The 14780-nt window shown below is 41.9% G+C and overlaps 1 protein-coding gene across 3 annotated transcripts in view; it reads right to left on the bottom strand.

Annotated features, from left to right (window-relative positions):
- Positions 1-14780, bottom strand: part of CDCA2 (cell division cycle associated 2) — a 168862-nt gene that overhangs the window by 8552 nt on the left and 145530 nt on the right. Inside the window, exons 14-15 of one of the 3 annotated variants that reach the window (XM_033947524.1) lie at positions 8841-8897; positions 4090-4139 (exon numbers count right to left, since the gene is read on the bottom strand). The exons of 1 other annotated variant lie outside the window; for it this stretch is intronic. In XM_033947524.1, coding sequence (XP_033803415.1) covers positions 4090-4139; positions 8841-8897 — 107 coding nt within the window. The remainder of the gene's footprint in view (positions 1-4089; positions 4140-8840; positions 8898-14780) is intronic. One more of the 3 variants, XM_033947525.1, reaches the window with a different exon arrangement.

Raw genomic sequence — 14780 nt, 5'->3', positions numbered from 1 at the left:
GTTACTGAAATGGACTTTATTGAAAAAAATAAAAGTTCCAAAAAATGCAATTGGAAAATCCACACATAAATAAAATAATCCACATAAAAACCATAGTCAGCTGAAAGGGTAGGACCCAATACGGGCCGTGTTTTGACAAAATAGTCTTCTTCAGGGGTCCCTAAAAGTCCTATGGTAGTAGATACGTGGAGAAACTGATGTGTGGAGAGTCATAGGAAAATCGCTGCTTCAAACCAAAGCAATGAATGACTAATAGAAGGTTGTAAGCAACATGACCACATCACATCATTTTTGCAAAAACTTTTCTGACTACCAGTACGATACAGGGCTAAATATAAAACTATGTCTGATTTTCAAGGCCCTCAAAGGACATGTCCCAAAATACTCAATGAACAGGATTTCCCTCACAGCCGGCCAGATTTGGAACCTCCCGCGCTGCTCCAAACAGCATCTCAGCGCAGAGTAGAGTCGGCAGCCACGCTGAAGTGAACGAAGGTCCAACGATGACTGCGCTGTCTACTGCCTCTTTTCCGGAAGAAGTAAGTGATGTCGGGGGGGGGAGGGGGAGTGGACCGGCAGCCACAGTCATCGCGGAATCTTGCCGCAACTAACTGCGTCTGCCGGCCCAGCCCCCTCCGACGTCACTTACCTCTTCCATCCAGAGCAGAAGCAGTCATTGCGGGACCTTTGGGATGGAGAAAGAAAGGAGCATAGTAGGGTGGTGAAAGGAGGTCAGGGTGGCATGGAAGGGTGTGGAGAGTGAGAAAGGGAGTCAGGGTGGTATGGAATCATGCTGAAGGGTAACAAAGGGAGGAGTCAGGGTGGTATGGAAGGGTGTGGAGGGTGAGAAAGGGTGGTATGGAATCATGCTGAAGGGTAACAAAGGGAGGAGTCAGGGTGGTATGGAAGGGTGTGGAGGGTGAGAAAGGGAGTCAGGGTGATATGGCATCATGCTGAAGGGTGACAAAGGGATGTCAAGGTGGTATGGAATCATGCTGAAGGGTGACAAAGGGGGGTTAGGGTGGTATGGAAGGGTGCGGAGGGTGAGAAAGGGAGTCAGGGTGGTATGGAATCATGCTGAAGGGTGACAAAGGGGGGGTCAGGGTGGTATGGAATAATGGTGAAGGGTGACAAAGGGGGGTCAGGGTGGTATAGAATCATGATGAAGGGTGAGAAAGGGGGTCAGGGTGGTATGGAATCATTGTGAAGGGTGGGAATGGGGGTCAGGGTGGTATGGAAGCATGGTGGAAGGAGAGAAAGGGGCAGATGCTGATGGAATTGCAGAGAAAGAGACATAAGGGGGAAGGACACTGCATGGAATTGGGTTGGAGGGAGAGAAAGGGGGCAGATGCTGATGGAAGTGGGGGGAAGGGAGATGAGAGAGTGAAATGCCAGACCATGTGGGTGTGGGAGAGGGAAGGGAAGAAGAGGAGAGGAGAGATGCCAGACTATTGGAGGAGGGAAGGGAGGAATATGGATGCCAGACTAATGGGGGTGAAGGGAGAAATGGAAGGGGGATGCATAAAGTTTCTGGAATGGGAATAGAAAGAGAGAAGATGCCATATAGAAGGGGCAGAGAGAGGGTAGACAATGGATGAAAGGAAGAGAGTGACAAAAAGATGAAGAAAGCAGAAACCAGAGAACACAAGGTAGAAAAAAATTATATTTATTTATTTTTTTTTTGCTTTAGGTGAGATGCATCGCTGTTTCTGTGATGTTGCATTGTATGCAGAGTCCAGCTTCTTGGTGCTTCAGTTTAACCTTTGTCTACATATTTTTATTCTATCTCCCCATTTACAAAACTGTAGAGCATTTTTTAGCGTTGGCATCTGAGCTGTTACCACCGTGGCTAAAAACCACACTACAGTTTTGTAAAAGAGGGAGGAGTTAGTTTGTGATTACATACTAGGCGAAGGTGTTTTCTGTGTTCTGTTTGTTCGAAAAGACATGGTTTTCTGTTAGGATTGACTGTGTAGGATTGATCTGTACTAGTCTGGCTTGTTTAGTTTTACAATAAATAATAGAGGAATTATTCCACTTATCCACCGATCAGTGAAGATAAGTGGAATAATTCCTCTATTATTTAATTTTCGTTGGCACATTACAGCACAGCATAAGACTTTATCATATAATTAAGGTTTTTTTGCCAGTGAGGTGAACGCTCGACCACCTCTTTGAGCTGTTTTGGTGAGGTGGGAGGGCCCTTTCTGAGGCTTTTTCCTTCATTTTTTGGATTGAGTTAGGTCTATGCTGTTCCTGTCTTACATTTTGGACATCTTCACATTCAGTGTGTTGAAAGTATTTACTCTAACATATGCTAGGTACGCCATTGCTAAGGTCCTTTCAAGGAGTATCCTTAAACATACTCTCTCTGAAGGACATTACACAATGTGATACCTGCCAGTGATCCTTCTCTGGAGTAACCAGCTACATTCTGAAATGCTAGCTGCACGTAATATAGTAAACTATGTTTATCAGCTCCTACTCTAGCTAAGATAATTTTCAAGCACCATTTTGCCCTTCTGTGTAACTTTCTTTAAATTATGAGGAGCATTCAATAATTTATCTACCTGAGTATGAAAGAAAGTAGCAAGCATGTTGAAACAAGTCTATATATGTTGTGACATGTCTCAATGTTACTCATGCACAGTTATGGCTCAGTGTGAGTCTAATATTCCAAGAAACAGAATGTCAAGTAAGAATCAAGTAAGAAACTGCTAGATATGGGCACCATTCAGTGATAAAATTTCTCACATAAGAAGAGGAAAAAACAAAGGAGATCCATGAATGCATGACTGCAGTTTATGGTGAATCTGCCCCATCATTCTACAAAGTAAAATTTTGGAACAAGCATTTTAAGTGGGAGTAGAGAGCCCATTGAAGATGACCCTTACACTGAATTGCCTGAGGAAGCAACTTCCACAGAAATGTGCAAGAAAGTCAAGTGTTTCATTTTGTCAGTCAGACGAATTAAGGTGTCCCAAATAGCTGAAGAAATGGGCATCTTGGCAGATACAGTATAGAAAATAATTCATGAAAAGTTGGGCATGTCCAAAGTTAATGCAAGATGTGTTCCAAGAATGCTGGTTCCATGTCAGAAGGCCACGAGGCTCGAGTGCTGTCAGGAGAACTTGGAGACGTTCCATGAAGACCAAGTAATTTTTTTCGTTTGGTGACTGGAGATGAGACTTGGGTCTATCACAGAGATTCTGAGTCCAAAATGGAGTCAATGCAGTGCAAGCGTAAGTCATTCCCCCCCTCCAAAAAAGTTCAAGACAGAAAAATCTGAAGGCAAAGTCATGGCAGCTGTCTTCTGGGATAATGAAGGATTTTTGCTTCTGGAGTTCATGCCATATAAGACAACAATAACCAGGGAGAGTTACGTCAACACAAAGATCACTTTATGGGAGTCAGTCAAGGAGAAAAGACATAGGAAAATTCACAGCAGGCATTCTGCTTCTTCACAACAGTGCACCAGTGCACATGTCACGACATTCACATGCTGCCATCCGAGAATGTAGGTTTCAGCAGCTGAACCATCCATCCTACAGTCCTGACTTGGCTCCCTCAGATTATTTCCTGTTACGAGTTTTAAAGAAATCTCTCCATGAAGATGTCATGGAAGCTATGATGTCCTAGTTTGAAGGTCAAACTGAATTCTTTTCAAAGGGGTTAAAGTCATAGCAGGAAAAGTGGACTTTATTGAAAAATAAAACAAAAAATTTTTAAAACTCATTACTGAACTCATTACTGAACTCATTATTGAACACCCATCATAGTTCCCTTATTTTCTTACTCTTATCTATATGCTCCATCCTATCCTGTCTATTAAAATGTTTTTATTGCATATTGTGCTGACATTGTGATGTAGCTATGCTATACTTTGTAATGTAATTTGAATATTTTTACTGCTGTAATTGTCTATTGCTTATGTTTGTACACTTCCTTGAGTAAACTCCTTCAAAAAGGTGGTAAATATATCCTAATAAATAAAATAATGTTAATTTATTTTTAAGAATAGGGTTACAGTTGTGAAGTACTTAACACTTGTTTAAAAAAAAAAAACAATCCCTGCTAGTGTCTCCTTACCTTCTGGTCCTTTGCTGCTGGAAAGAGCGTAGGACTGTGGAAGCTGTAGCCTAAACAAAAATAAACCATAATAGGAAGATAAATTTTACAAGCTGTGGGGGTGGGGGGGGAAACTGAGGCAGCCCTGCACAATAGCGGAGCAGGGGGTGAGATGCACATTCACAGTGAATCATAGAAAGCCTCTAGAAAGGGCCTGATGCTAGCGATCAAATCCTTGCTCGACATGGCGCCGGCCTATGTGATGCCTAAGCTTCCTATGAATGTGCTGAACCGGTCCCTCTGCTCCCAGGACAAAATACGCCTCAAAATGCCCCCTGGTTGTGCTCTTCAACTGCAGTGCAAACCGCAAAGCGATGGTCCTACTCCCACGTCATACCGAGTCACTGGAATCGACTGCCCCTGCGGATCAGATCCCTTGAAGGACTCCTCAGCTTTAGAAAAAAATAAAAACATACCTCTTCGCCTAAACCCCTACCCTTGACCGATAGACTACAAAGAGATGTATACTGGTGCCAGAACCAGTATGTGTCATATAAGGATAACTTGTATCATACACTGTAGCTTTCTGTGTGTCAAATTAGATATAACTTGTACTGCATCATAAGGACAACCATAGTAAATTGTAACTGTATATTATTATTAGTTCCTAGCATGTATCAAGTTAGGATAAAAACTTTTGTCGTAAACTTGTACAGAAATTATGTATGTTAAACCTGTAACCCGTTCTGAGCTCTTTGGGGACAACGGGCTAGAAAGCGACTTAAATAAATAAAATGTTTTGCGTGCATTGGTCTTCGTCAAATGTGAGGCCTTGCACTTGTACTTATCTTCAGCATATAAGGTCATTCAGAGAAGCAGGTCATCGTCAGCTGTCGCAGCTGGAATATAAATCTACACTTCTCCCTCCGTATCCAGGGTTTCCGTATCTGCGGATTGGCTTATTCATGATTTTTCGGAAGCTGACTCCACCTCCCCCAAAATTACATCATCATCAAAGTTCTTTTTCCTTTTACTGTACCGATAAAAAAGTGTATCGCTTACCTTTCACTCTGAAAATCGCTGTTATCATGCTTTCTCCCACAAATTAACTGCTTCCATGCACTTACTTCCATGCATTAACTGCTTCAGTGTGCACTGAAAAAAAACCAGTGCTTCCCAGCATGCCTGCCCAGAAATCGCTGTAGAAAAGTTATTGGCGGTTCCAATAATAAAAACGGAAGGCTTTTTCTAAAAACCGCAAACAAAATTTAAAAAGTTATTCGTGGTTTTTCCATATTCGCGCCCGCATCCCTTGCGAATACGAAGGAAGAAGTGTATTTGTTTTCATTAGAACATAATTTTTAAACCTTCTAAACCAGTGTTTTTCAACCTTTTTACACCTATGAACCGGCAGAAATAAAAGAATTATTCTGTGGACCGGCAGTTGAAGAACACTGGGCTAAGTCGTGGGCCAGACCCCGCCCATCTCTACCCAATCTCCACTCCAGACCCCGCCCCCATAATAGTACTAATTGCACCTTGCACGTCCCGTGCCTCATCTGGAAGCCTTCCCTCTGACGTTGCAACGTCAGAGAGAAGGCTTCCGGTTCAGGCGCAGGATGTCCGTAGGAGCCACTGCCCGTGGCTTTGTGCACTGAATCAGTTAGGAAGAGGGAGCTGGCTCAAAGATAATGTTGCATCAATCGCACTGTGGACTGGCGGTTGAAGAACACTGTTCCAAACACATGCAACAGGAAATAAATGAAATGATAGAAAGTAAGGATATGCACGTGTTTAAAACAGAGATAACAACAATGTTCAAGCCCTATGATTTGTCTTAAAGTGCCTGCTGTATTTTGTGTTTTTAAACTGTTGATTGTTCCTAGTGGATTGTGATGTATGTATTTTAATTAAGTATATTGTTATGTTCCCTGCCTTGGACAAAGGCAGGCTATACTGTAAATAAATTTTCAATACAATACAATTTTATGTTTCATTGTGTACTATTTCACTTATGAAATGTCAAATCCAAACAAAAATGTATTTTGTGCTGTAGGTACTAAACTTTTCAGTGCTGGCAATATAAGCATTTTATAAATTTGTGATTTGGATTTTAATTAAAGGAGCATTCTACTGACTGTTCGTGGCATTTTGAGATCATCAGTAAGACTAGCAGATCTTTTAAAAGAAGCGTGTTTTAGCACTCCCCTTCCTCTCGTTCCTTCCTTGTTTTCTATCCAAAATCAATTGTATTTTTCCCCTACTTTCCTTTTCTCTCGTGTAAGTCTTGTATTTGATGTTCTTTACTTGTTACGCCATTTGATTAATGTTGTTTTTTTTTAATTTGGATCATTATTATAAGAACATAAGAACTGCCATCTCCGGATCAGACCCATGGTCCATCGAGTCCGGCGATCCGCACACGCGGAGGCCCAGTCAGGTATACACCTGATGTAGTTTTAGTCACCCATATCCCTCTATGCCTCTCATAAGGAGATGTGCATCTAATTTGCCTTTGAATCCCAGCACAGTGGATTCTTTAATAACCTCCTTTGGGAGAGCATTCCAGGCGTCTACCACTCGCTGCGTAAAACAGAACTTCCTGACATTTGTCCTGGACTTGTCCCCCCTTAGCTTCAAACCATGTCCTCTTGTCCGTGTCGCGTTGGACAATGTAAATAATTTATTTTCCTGCTCTATTTTATCGATGCCTTTCAGCATTTTGAACGTCTCGATCATGTCCCCTCGCAGCCTTCTCTTCTCAAGGGAGAACAGTCCCAGTTTCTTGAGTCGTTCCTCATATTCCAAGTTCTCCATACCTCTTATTAACTTCGTTGCTCGTCTCTGCACCCTCTCCAACAGTTTTATATCCTTCTTTAGGTTGGGAGACCAATGTTGGACACAGTATTCCAAGTGTGGTCTGACCATTGCTCTATAAAGCGGTATTATGACTTTCTCCGATCTACTCGTGATTCCTTTCTTTATCATGCCTAACATTCTGTTTGCTTTCTTTGCCGCTGCCGCGCATTGTGCCGACGGCTTCAGAGTCCTATCTATCAGTACACCCAGGTCCTTTTCTTGTTCGCTCTTACCCAGAGTTGCGCCTGACATTCTATACTCGTATTCCTTATTCTTACTACCTAAATGCATTACTTTGCATTTCTCCACGTTGAACTTCATCTGCCATTGATCTGCCCATTTCTCTAACTGATACAAGTTGCTCTGGAGTTCCTCGCTATCCTCCTGCGATCTGATTGCCCGGCATAGCTTTGTGTCGTCTGCAAACTTAATGATCTCACTGGATATTCCGTCTTCCAGGTCATTGATATAAATATTAAATAGGATCGGCCCAAGTACTGAGCCCTGGGGCACACCACTAGTCACTTTCTCCCAGTCTGAGAACTTTCCATTCATGCCCACTCTCTGCTTTCTGTTTTCCAACCATTTGCCTATCCACCTTTGTATATCTCCCTCTATTCCATGGCTTTGTAGTTTCCTGAGAAGCCTTTCATGTGGAACTTTGTCGAATGCTTTTTGGAAGTCCAAATATATTATGTCCACCGGCATTCCACTATCAATTTGCTTGTTCACGGTCTCGAAAAATTGAAGTAAATTCGTTAAACATGATTTCCCTTTCCTGAACCCATGTTGACTGGCGTTTTTTATTTTGATATGTTTCCCCCATTATATTTTAATCTGTATCTCACTTAGAAGTTGGATAAGCGACAGCATTCAATTTTAATAAAAACTTGATGTACCAACTCATAAGTTTTTTGTTGCATGTTTTTGGAAACTGCTCCCATTGCAGGCATGTGGTGCTTGACTAGCCTCCAAAGAGCGAAAGAAGGCCAATGGTTACTGACAAAGCCCAATCCTACCACAATCAAAAAGGAAAGAGGACACCCAGGACAATAAGTGGAGCCCAATCATACCAGCAGCCAAAGAGGAGTCCTGGAAGTGGGGTGGGGGGGGAGTAGTGGAAGAGAGCATATGAGCCAGGATAAAGGGAAACGGATGCTAGAAGATGGCAACCAAACAGGGTGAGTGGAGTGGGAGACAGGGGGTATTTGATGCTTGTGAGGAATTAGGATGAAGGCAAACCCATCCCTTACAGAAATTGTAGATTGTATTTCTATTGACTGTAATGGAAATGACAGAACAAAATAGACATAGAAAGCAAAATATAAATAAAAAATATATCCCCCCTGCACGCTCCTATTAGATAGAGATAGATACAGATATATTCTAGGCAAGCATTAGCTGATTATTCAGTTCCTTACCAACTTTTATATGAAGGATTATTTAGCGAGGGTGCAAACCATGGTTAACAGGCTGCTGCTTTCATATCTCCAACAGAGAAGCGTATGTTACATTGTTTTAAGCTACTGTAACTGCTAATGCATGCCAACAAGCTTTTTATTAAATGTAAAAAAAATAAAATAAAAAATATTAGACAGCAAAGGCCTTTAAAAATAATTCTAATGGAAAACAAAAAACTTTTACAAAAGTGCGTTAGGGCCTTAATGCGCGGAATAGCACGCACTAAATTGCCCCGCGCACTAGCCACTAATTTTTCAGCTGGCGCACACTAACCCGATACGTGCGTTAAAAATGCTAGCGTACCTTTGTAAAAGGAGCCCTCGAAGTTACTTGCCGTAACACACATGAAACTTACGATCACAAATTCAAGGTAGTACACAAAAATTAAAACAAATATCACACAGATATTTCTTTAAATTTTTAAATAATAGAAAACATAGCTGTATACTTACATTGCATCGTAAGTATACAGGATCCGATAGATGAAGGAGGTTTGTCCCACTCTGTGCCTATGAATAAAAACCTTTTATATTATAAATCAAGCCTGTCATGTCCATCTGTCTCTGAAAGATGACACCCTGTTAACTTCTCCATGCTGTTTGTGAATAAAACCACCTTTGATACAAAGCAAGGAACGTGGTAATTTTATGATGGCTTTTCTATGTGTAAAATGGCACATTTAAAATGACAAGAATACACAAACTTGTAGTCATCTCTGGTGGTGTCACATTCGGGGAAGAGGGGGGGAGGGTGCAGAATTTAGGTGGAGTGCATTACGAGGATTCATGATTTACACTCGCCCAGATTTAAGTATACTGTATACCATGAATAAAGTTGCATGAGAGGCACCAGATATATAAGCCTGGAAAACCCTGGCCTATATTTCTGGTGCCTATTTTTCCTGTAAGCACGATTCTGAAACTGCGGTGATGCATGATTGGCCTGATTGGTGATGCCGCTGTACAGGTCCATGGTGAGACCACATCTGGAGTACTGTGTACAGTTTTGGAGGCCACACTATCAGAAGGATGTGCAAAGAATGGAATCGGTTCAACGATTGGCCACCAAGATGGTTTCAGGGCTCAAGGATGTCCCTTATGAAGAACAACTAGGTAAGTTGCACCTTTACTCTCTCAAGGAACGCAGAGAGAGGGGTGACATGATAGAGACGTTCAAATACGTTACTGGCCGCATTGAGGTGGAAGAAGATATCTTCTTCCTTACAGGCTCTACGGCGACAAGAGGGCATCCGCTGAAAATCAGGGGCGGGAGATTCCATGGTGACACTAAGAAGTACTTCTTCACCGAAAGAGTGGTCGACCGTTGGAATAATCTTCCACTTCAGGTAGTTGAGGCCAGTAACGTATAATGGGATCAACACGTGGGCTCACTTCAAAGAGGAACTTAGAGGGGAGGGTTATTTGAGTGGGCAGACTTGTTGGGCCGTAGGCCCTTTTCTGCCGTCATATTCTATGTTTCTATATTTCTATGGCACGTGATTGGTGGCCGCTTATAAGGCGACCACCGATAACGGCTCTGGTTGCAGAATCCAGCCCTACGTGCACAACTGTCTAAGCATAATTCTACTGAGCAGATCTCAAAAGGGGGCATGACCGCAGGAGATGCATGGGTGGGTCATGGGCATTTCTAAAGGTTAGGCACAGTTATAAAGTAAGCCCGATCCATGCACAATTTAGGAACAAGCATTTATCCCAGGTTTTAGGTAGTGTAAATAGCTGCACCTAAATTTTAGTCATGGGGATGGGCACTACAATTATTCCATAAACTGCACCTCATTCTAAATGTGGTTTATAGAATAACGCTAGGTATATATTTTTATCTGCATTGATTTTTTTAGGGCACAAATAGAATTTTCCTCTCTAAAAGATAAGCACATTTACACATATATTTACACAAGCTTTCAACTGATATAAATATCCTTGGGTTTCATTAGATACAGCTTTTGTGGGGCCATTATATATAGATAGTCAACTATGGGGCTCATTTTCAAAAAAGATTTGATGGCCAAAAGACAGAATAAACCAATACTTGGATGTCTTACTAGTCAAAATGTCCAAGTGGGCATTCTCAAAACAGACTTTCTAGACATCTTTCTGGTTGTTTTTGTCTCCGGTACATCCAAATCTTAAAGGGGGAGGGGTGTTAGAGGTATGTTTGGGGTGGTTTTAGGGCAGGTTTAAGATTTGAACGCTTATCAGGCATAATCAAACCTTTAACAAAAGGTCCTTTTTTTAGATGTTTGGAGCTAAACCTGTTTTAAAAGTATCTAAATGCTAAAATGGTACCCAAACTGAACAGATGACCACTGGAGGGATTAAGGCATGTCCCCCCCCCCCCCCACTTACTCCCCAAAGATGTTAAAAAATCAGTACATTCTAGCCTTTATTATCAGGGGATGTTGAAAAGTTCTCAGCCCAAGCAGGTTCAGACGTTAACTCAGACATTTTAGCCCAGAGAACAGAGGGGCTCTTCCAAGAAGCACTGTAATTTCACATTAAAAGTTCCAGGTATAGATGTCAAAAACCTATTATATCTACATTAAAATGACACCTGCAGGCATAAGGGCTATTATTGTGGTGTATGGGTGGGTGCAGTAAGTTTTGGGGGGATTTTGGAGGGCTCACCATACAATATAAGCAATATATAGTGACATCTGTACCTGGTACTTTTAATGTGAAATTCACTACTTAGAAGAGCCCCTGTGCTATGCTCAGCTGTCGGAACAGTTTGCTAAAAATGCAGGTTGCCTAGATGAAAACTTTCTTTTGTGCATTTTTCATGTGGACGTATTTATATTCAAGAATGGCCAAAAAAGATAGGCATACTAAGGACCAAAATGTCTACATAGGTCATTAAAAGATAGACGTCTTGCTGTTTTGAGAATGGACATTTTCTCTTCTAGATTTCTGGATGTCTTTCCCAAAACGTCCAAACTCACACATCCTGTCAAAAATGCCCCCCCACATGTCTTTCTAAAATAGATGCCCATTTGAAACCTGTTATAAAATTACTGACCAAGGACATAGATTTACAGATTTCTTTTTTTTTTTTTTAGAGATCAAGTCTATGCGGTTGATGTGCTAATGCTGGATCAAAATCAGAACTTTGGCGAGAAGTAATTCTTTTTTCTTTTTTTAACTTAATGGTTCCTCTGTTTGTTACTGGTTTTGGTAGCTAAATGGTCATATGTGTTATATTCCAAGCCTGGCTTCTATAAGTTTGTGCGGTGACATTCATAAAAAGTAACTGCAAGAAGAGAATGAAATAAAACATCCTATTGAAGGAAATGAGAGCTATTTAGGAAAAAAAACCCTGCAGAAATAGGAAAGATGTGGGCATATCAGGATACAAATGAGACACTAGGGAGCTCTGGATTCCACAGGCATGATGCTGCTGGAGTGTTTGATACCAGAGTAAGCACCTGCAGATATGAATTACATCCTTGTTCAGACCACAAATGCTGGAAAACTGACATCTCAGGAAGTGCTTATGTTATATTTCAAATCCCACTGCCAACTGCATAAATATGAAATATATCCATCTGAGATATGGAGGACATTATCTCAACTACTTCTCTCTGACTCAGTGACACCATGACTGTACTCATTCTTTTTCAGTACCCCCTCCTCCTCCTAACCGCAGGTTGGCACATTAACTGTTTCCTTACTATTGTATTTTGGTTTTGGATATGTGGTTTAGGAATGGGGGCTCAGGACCCTTGCATTTGGGGACCTTTTGATCTGAAATGATCTGCTTCTGATTTTGATCTTTCCACATTGCTGGAGATTTAGGTACTTTATTGAAATTTCTAACAACTCGATATCATCAACGTACCATCATGTAATCTGGCCCATTTAAATTTACTAGCTTCTTACCTTATGGGGCTCGTTTAAAAAAAGATGACGGCTTGATCTGTTTTAACAACAAATAAGGGCCAAAAATGTACCCAAACTGACCAGATGACCACTGGAGGGGTGAAGGCTTGATCCTCCTAAACTCCCCCAGTGGTCACTGACCCCCCTCCCACCCCCAAAGATATGAATGAAGCAGTACATACCATGATACCCTCAGATGTTATGGTCAGACCTAGTAGACTAGCAATCAGGTTCCTGGAGTAGCCTAGTAGGTGGTGTAGTGGACAATAGAGATAGGGACCCAAGCCTATATCCCACTCTAACTACTTGCACTTAAGGTGGATTATGTGAACCTTCCAAAACTCACTGTACCTACATAGAGGTAACACCTGCAGGCATAAGGGCTATTGATGAGGTGTAAAGTCGGGCTATACCCAGGGCCGCCATCAGGGCAGTACTACCAGTCCTGCATTCAGGGGCCTGGAGCTGACAGGGGGCCCGGGCTCCCCCAGGGTCCTAGGCAGTGTTCTAAGGCAGGGGCGCCAGTAGCTCGCCAAGGCAAAGTGAGTCGATCACCCAGGACTCACTTTGTCTTGGCGATCTAATCTATCGGGCCGATCAGTCTTCCTCTCCCCGACGTCAATTCTGCAGTCGGAGAGGAAGTTCTGGCCAGCCAATCGCTGCCTGGCTGGGCGGAACTTCCTCTCTGACGGCAGAATTGACGTCGGGGAGAGGAATGCTGGTCGGCCCGAAGCAGGGAGAGCATGCGTCGGCGTCGGCTTTGGGGCCTGTTATCCATTGGTGGGTCCTGTTCCCCGATGGCAGCGGCAGTGGCAGTGGCTTGGGGAACGGCAGGGAGAAAGAAAGAAAGGGGGCAGGCAGGGAAACAGAAGGAAGGCAGGGAAACAGAAGGAAAGAAGAGAAACAGAAAAAAAGAAAGGGGGCATGAAGAGAGGAAGAAAAAGTTGGGGGAGGGAATGAGGTGTGGAGGAGAGGAAGCATACAGGCTGAAAGAAGGGAAGAAAGATTGGATGCAAGTGCAACCAGAGACTCATGAAATCACAAAGATAGGAAAAATGATTTTATTTTAAATTTAGCAAAGTGGAGGCAGTATTACCACAGTTTTCAAAGGAATTTGCCCAAATAACTTAATAGTTAACTGGGTAAATTCCCAGAGATGAAAACTTCCCTTCACTTACTATGCACAGTTCTGAATTTATATCTGCTGTCTATATTTTACAATATGGTCCCCTTTTACTAAACCGCAATAGTGGTTTTTAGCGCAGGGAGCCTATGAGCGTCAAGAGCAGCGCTGGGCATTCAGCGCAGCTCCCTGCGCTAAAAACTGCTATTGTGGTTTAATAAAAAGGATGGAGGGTATATTTGTCTATTTTTGTATGGTTGTTACTGAGGTGACAATGCATAGAGTCATCTGCCTTGACCTCTTTGAAAAAAACCCAGAATAGGAATGATAATTAATATTTTCTCAGCGTATAGTGTGCTTTGTGTTTTTTAATTTTATTGTTGGTAGATCATTTTGACTTGGTCATTTTAAAGTAGCTCACAAGCTCAAAAAGTTTGGGCACCTCTGAGTTAGAGCATTGAAACTGTGTATTTCTATTTTATCCCCCCTTTTACAAAACTGTGGAGCATTTTTTAGCGCCAGCCGTGGTGGTAGCAGCTCTGATGCTCAGAATTCTATGAGCGTCAGGGCTGTTACCACTGTGGCTAAAATCCACACTACAGTTTTGTAAAAGAGTGAGGGGTTAGTTTGTGATGACATATTCCATACTAGGCGAAGGTGTTTTCTGTGTTCTGTGTGTTCGAAAGACATGGTTTTCTGTTAGGATTGACGGTGTAGGATTGATCTGTGCTGGTCTGGCTTGTTTAGTTTTACAATGGGTGTATTGATGTACTGCTCACTGCAATATGTAAGATGCTGCCTTTTCCTAGGTACTCATGTGTGACGTGTGGTTTGTTACTAAAAATCATGGTTTTCTTACAGATGGGGGGGGTGCCAAAAATTGATGGGCCCCGGGTGTTACATATGCTACGTATGCCACTGTATGTAAAGATACCAGAAAGCTGGCATAGCAAAAACTTTAAGTAAATTGTTATTCTTCTAAGTTTTGAGTATTTAACCCTCCCACAATCTCACGGGCACTCGTTTCAAGTTTCAAGTTTATTGAGATTTTGATTTAAACGCAATATCAAATATTTTCAATGCGTATAACAAAAATAAATTTGGGGAAATAAATAAAACCATTTGAACAATAAACATACAAACATATCCATAGATGATTAAAATTACATAAGGAGTACAAGGATAAACTATATTTGTTTAAAAATGCGTTCTCCGCGCCTGCTCATAAATTTGTTGACTGGAAGGATCCAGCAATGTGGCCAGATGTCATTCAGGACAAAGACAGAGAAAGAATTGTGCAATTTGGATTAATGATGTAAGATGATTTAAAGCAAATGGCACAGTCTATGAGTAAAGATCTTGACGGACGTTCT

Source organism: Geotrypetes seraphini, chromosome 6 (genome assembly GCF_902459505.1).
Source record: "Geotrypetes seraphini chromosome 6, aGeoSer1.1, whole genome shotgun sequence".
Lineage (NCBI taxonomy): Eukaryota > Metazoa > Chordata > Amphibia > Gymnophiona > Dermophiidae > Geotrypetes > Geotrypetes seraphini.
Note: the sequence above shows the minus strand (reverse complement) of the source record. Positions and strands in the feature narration are given on the sequence as shown.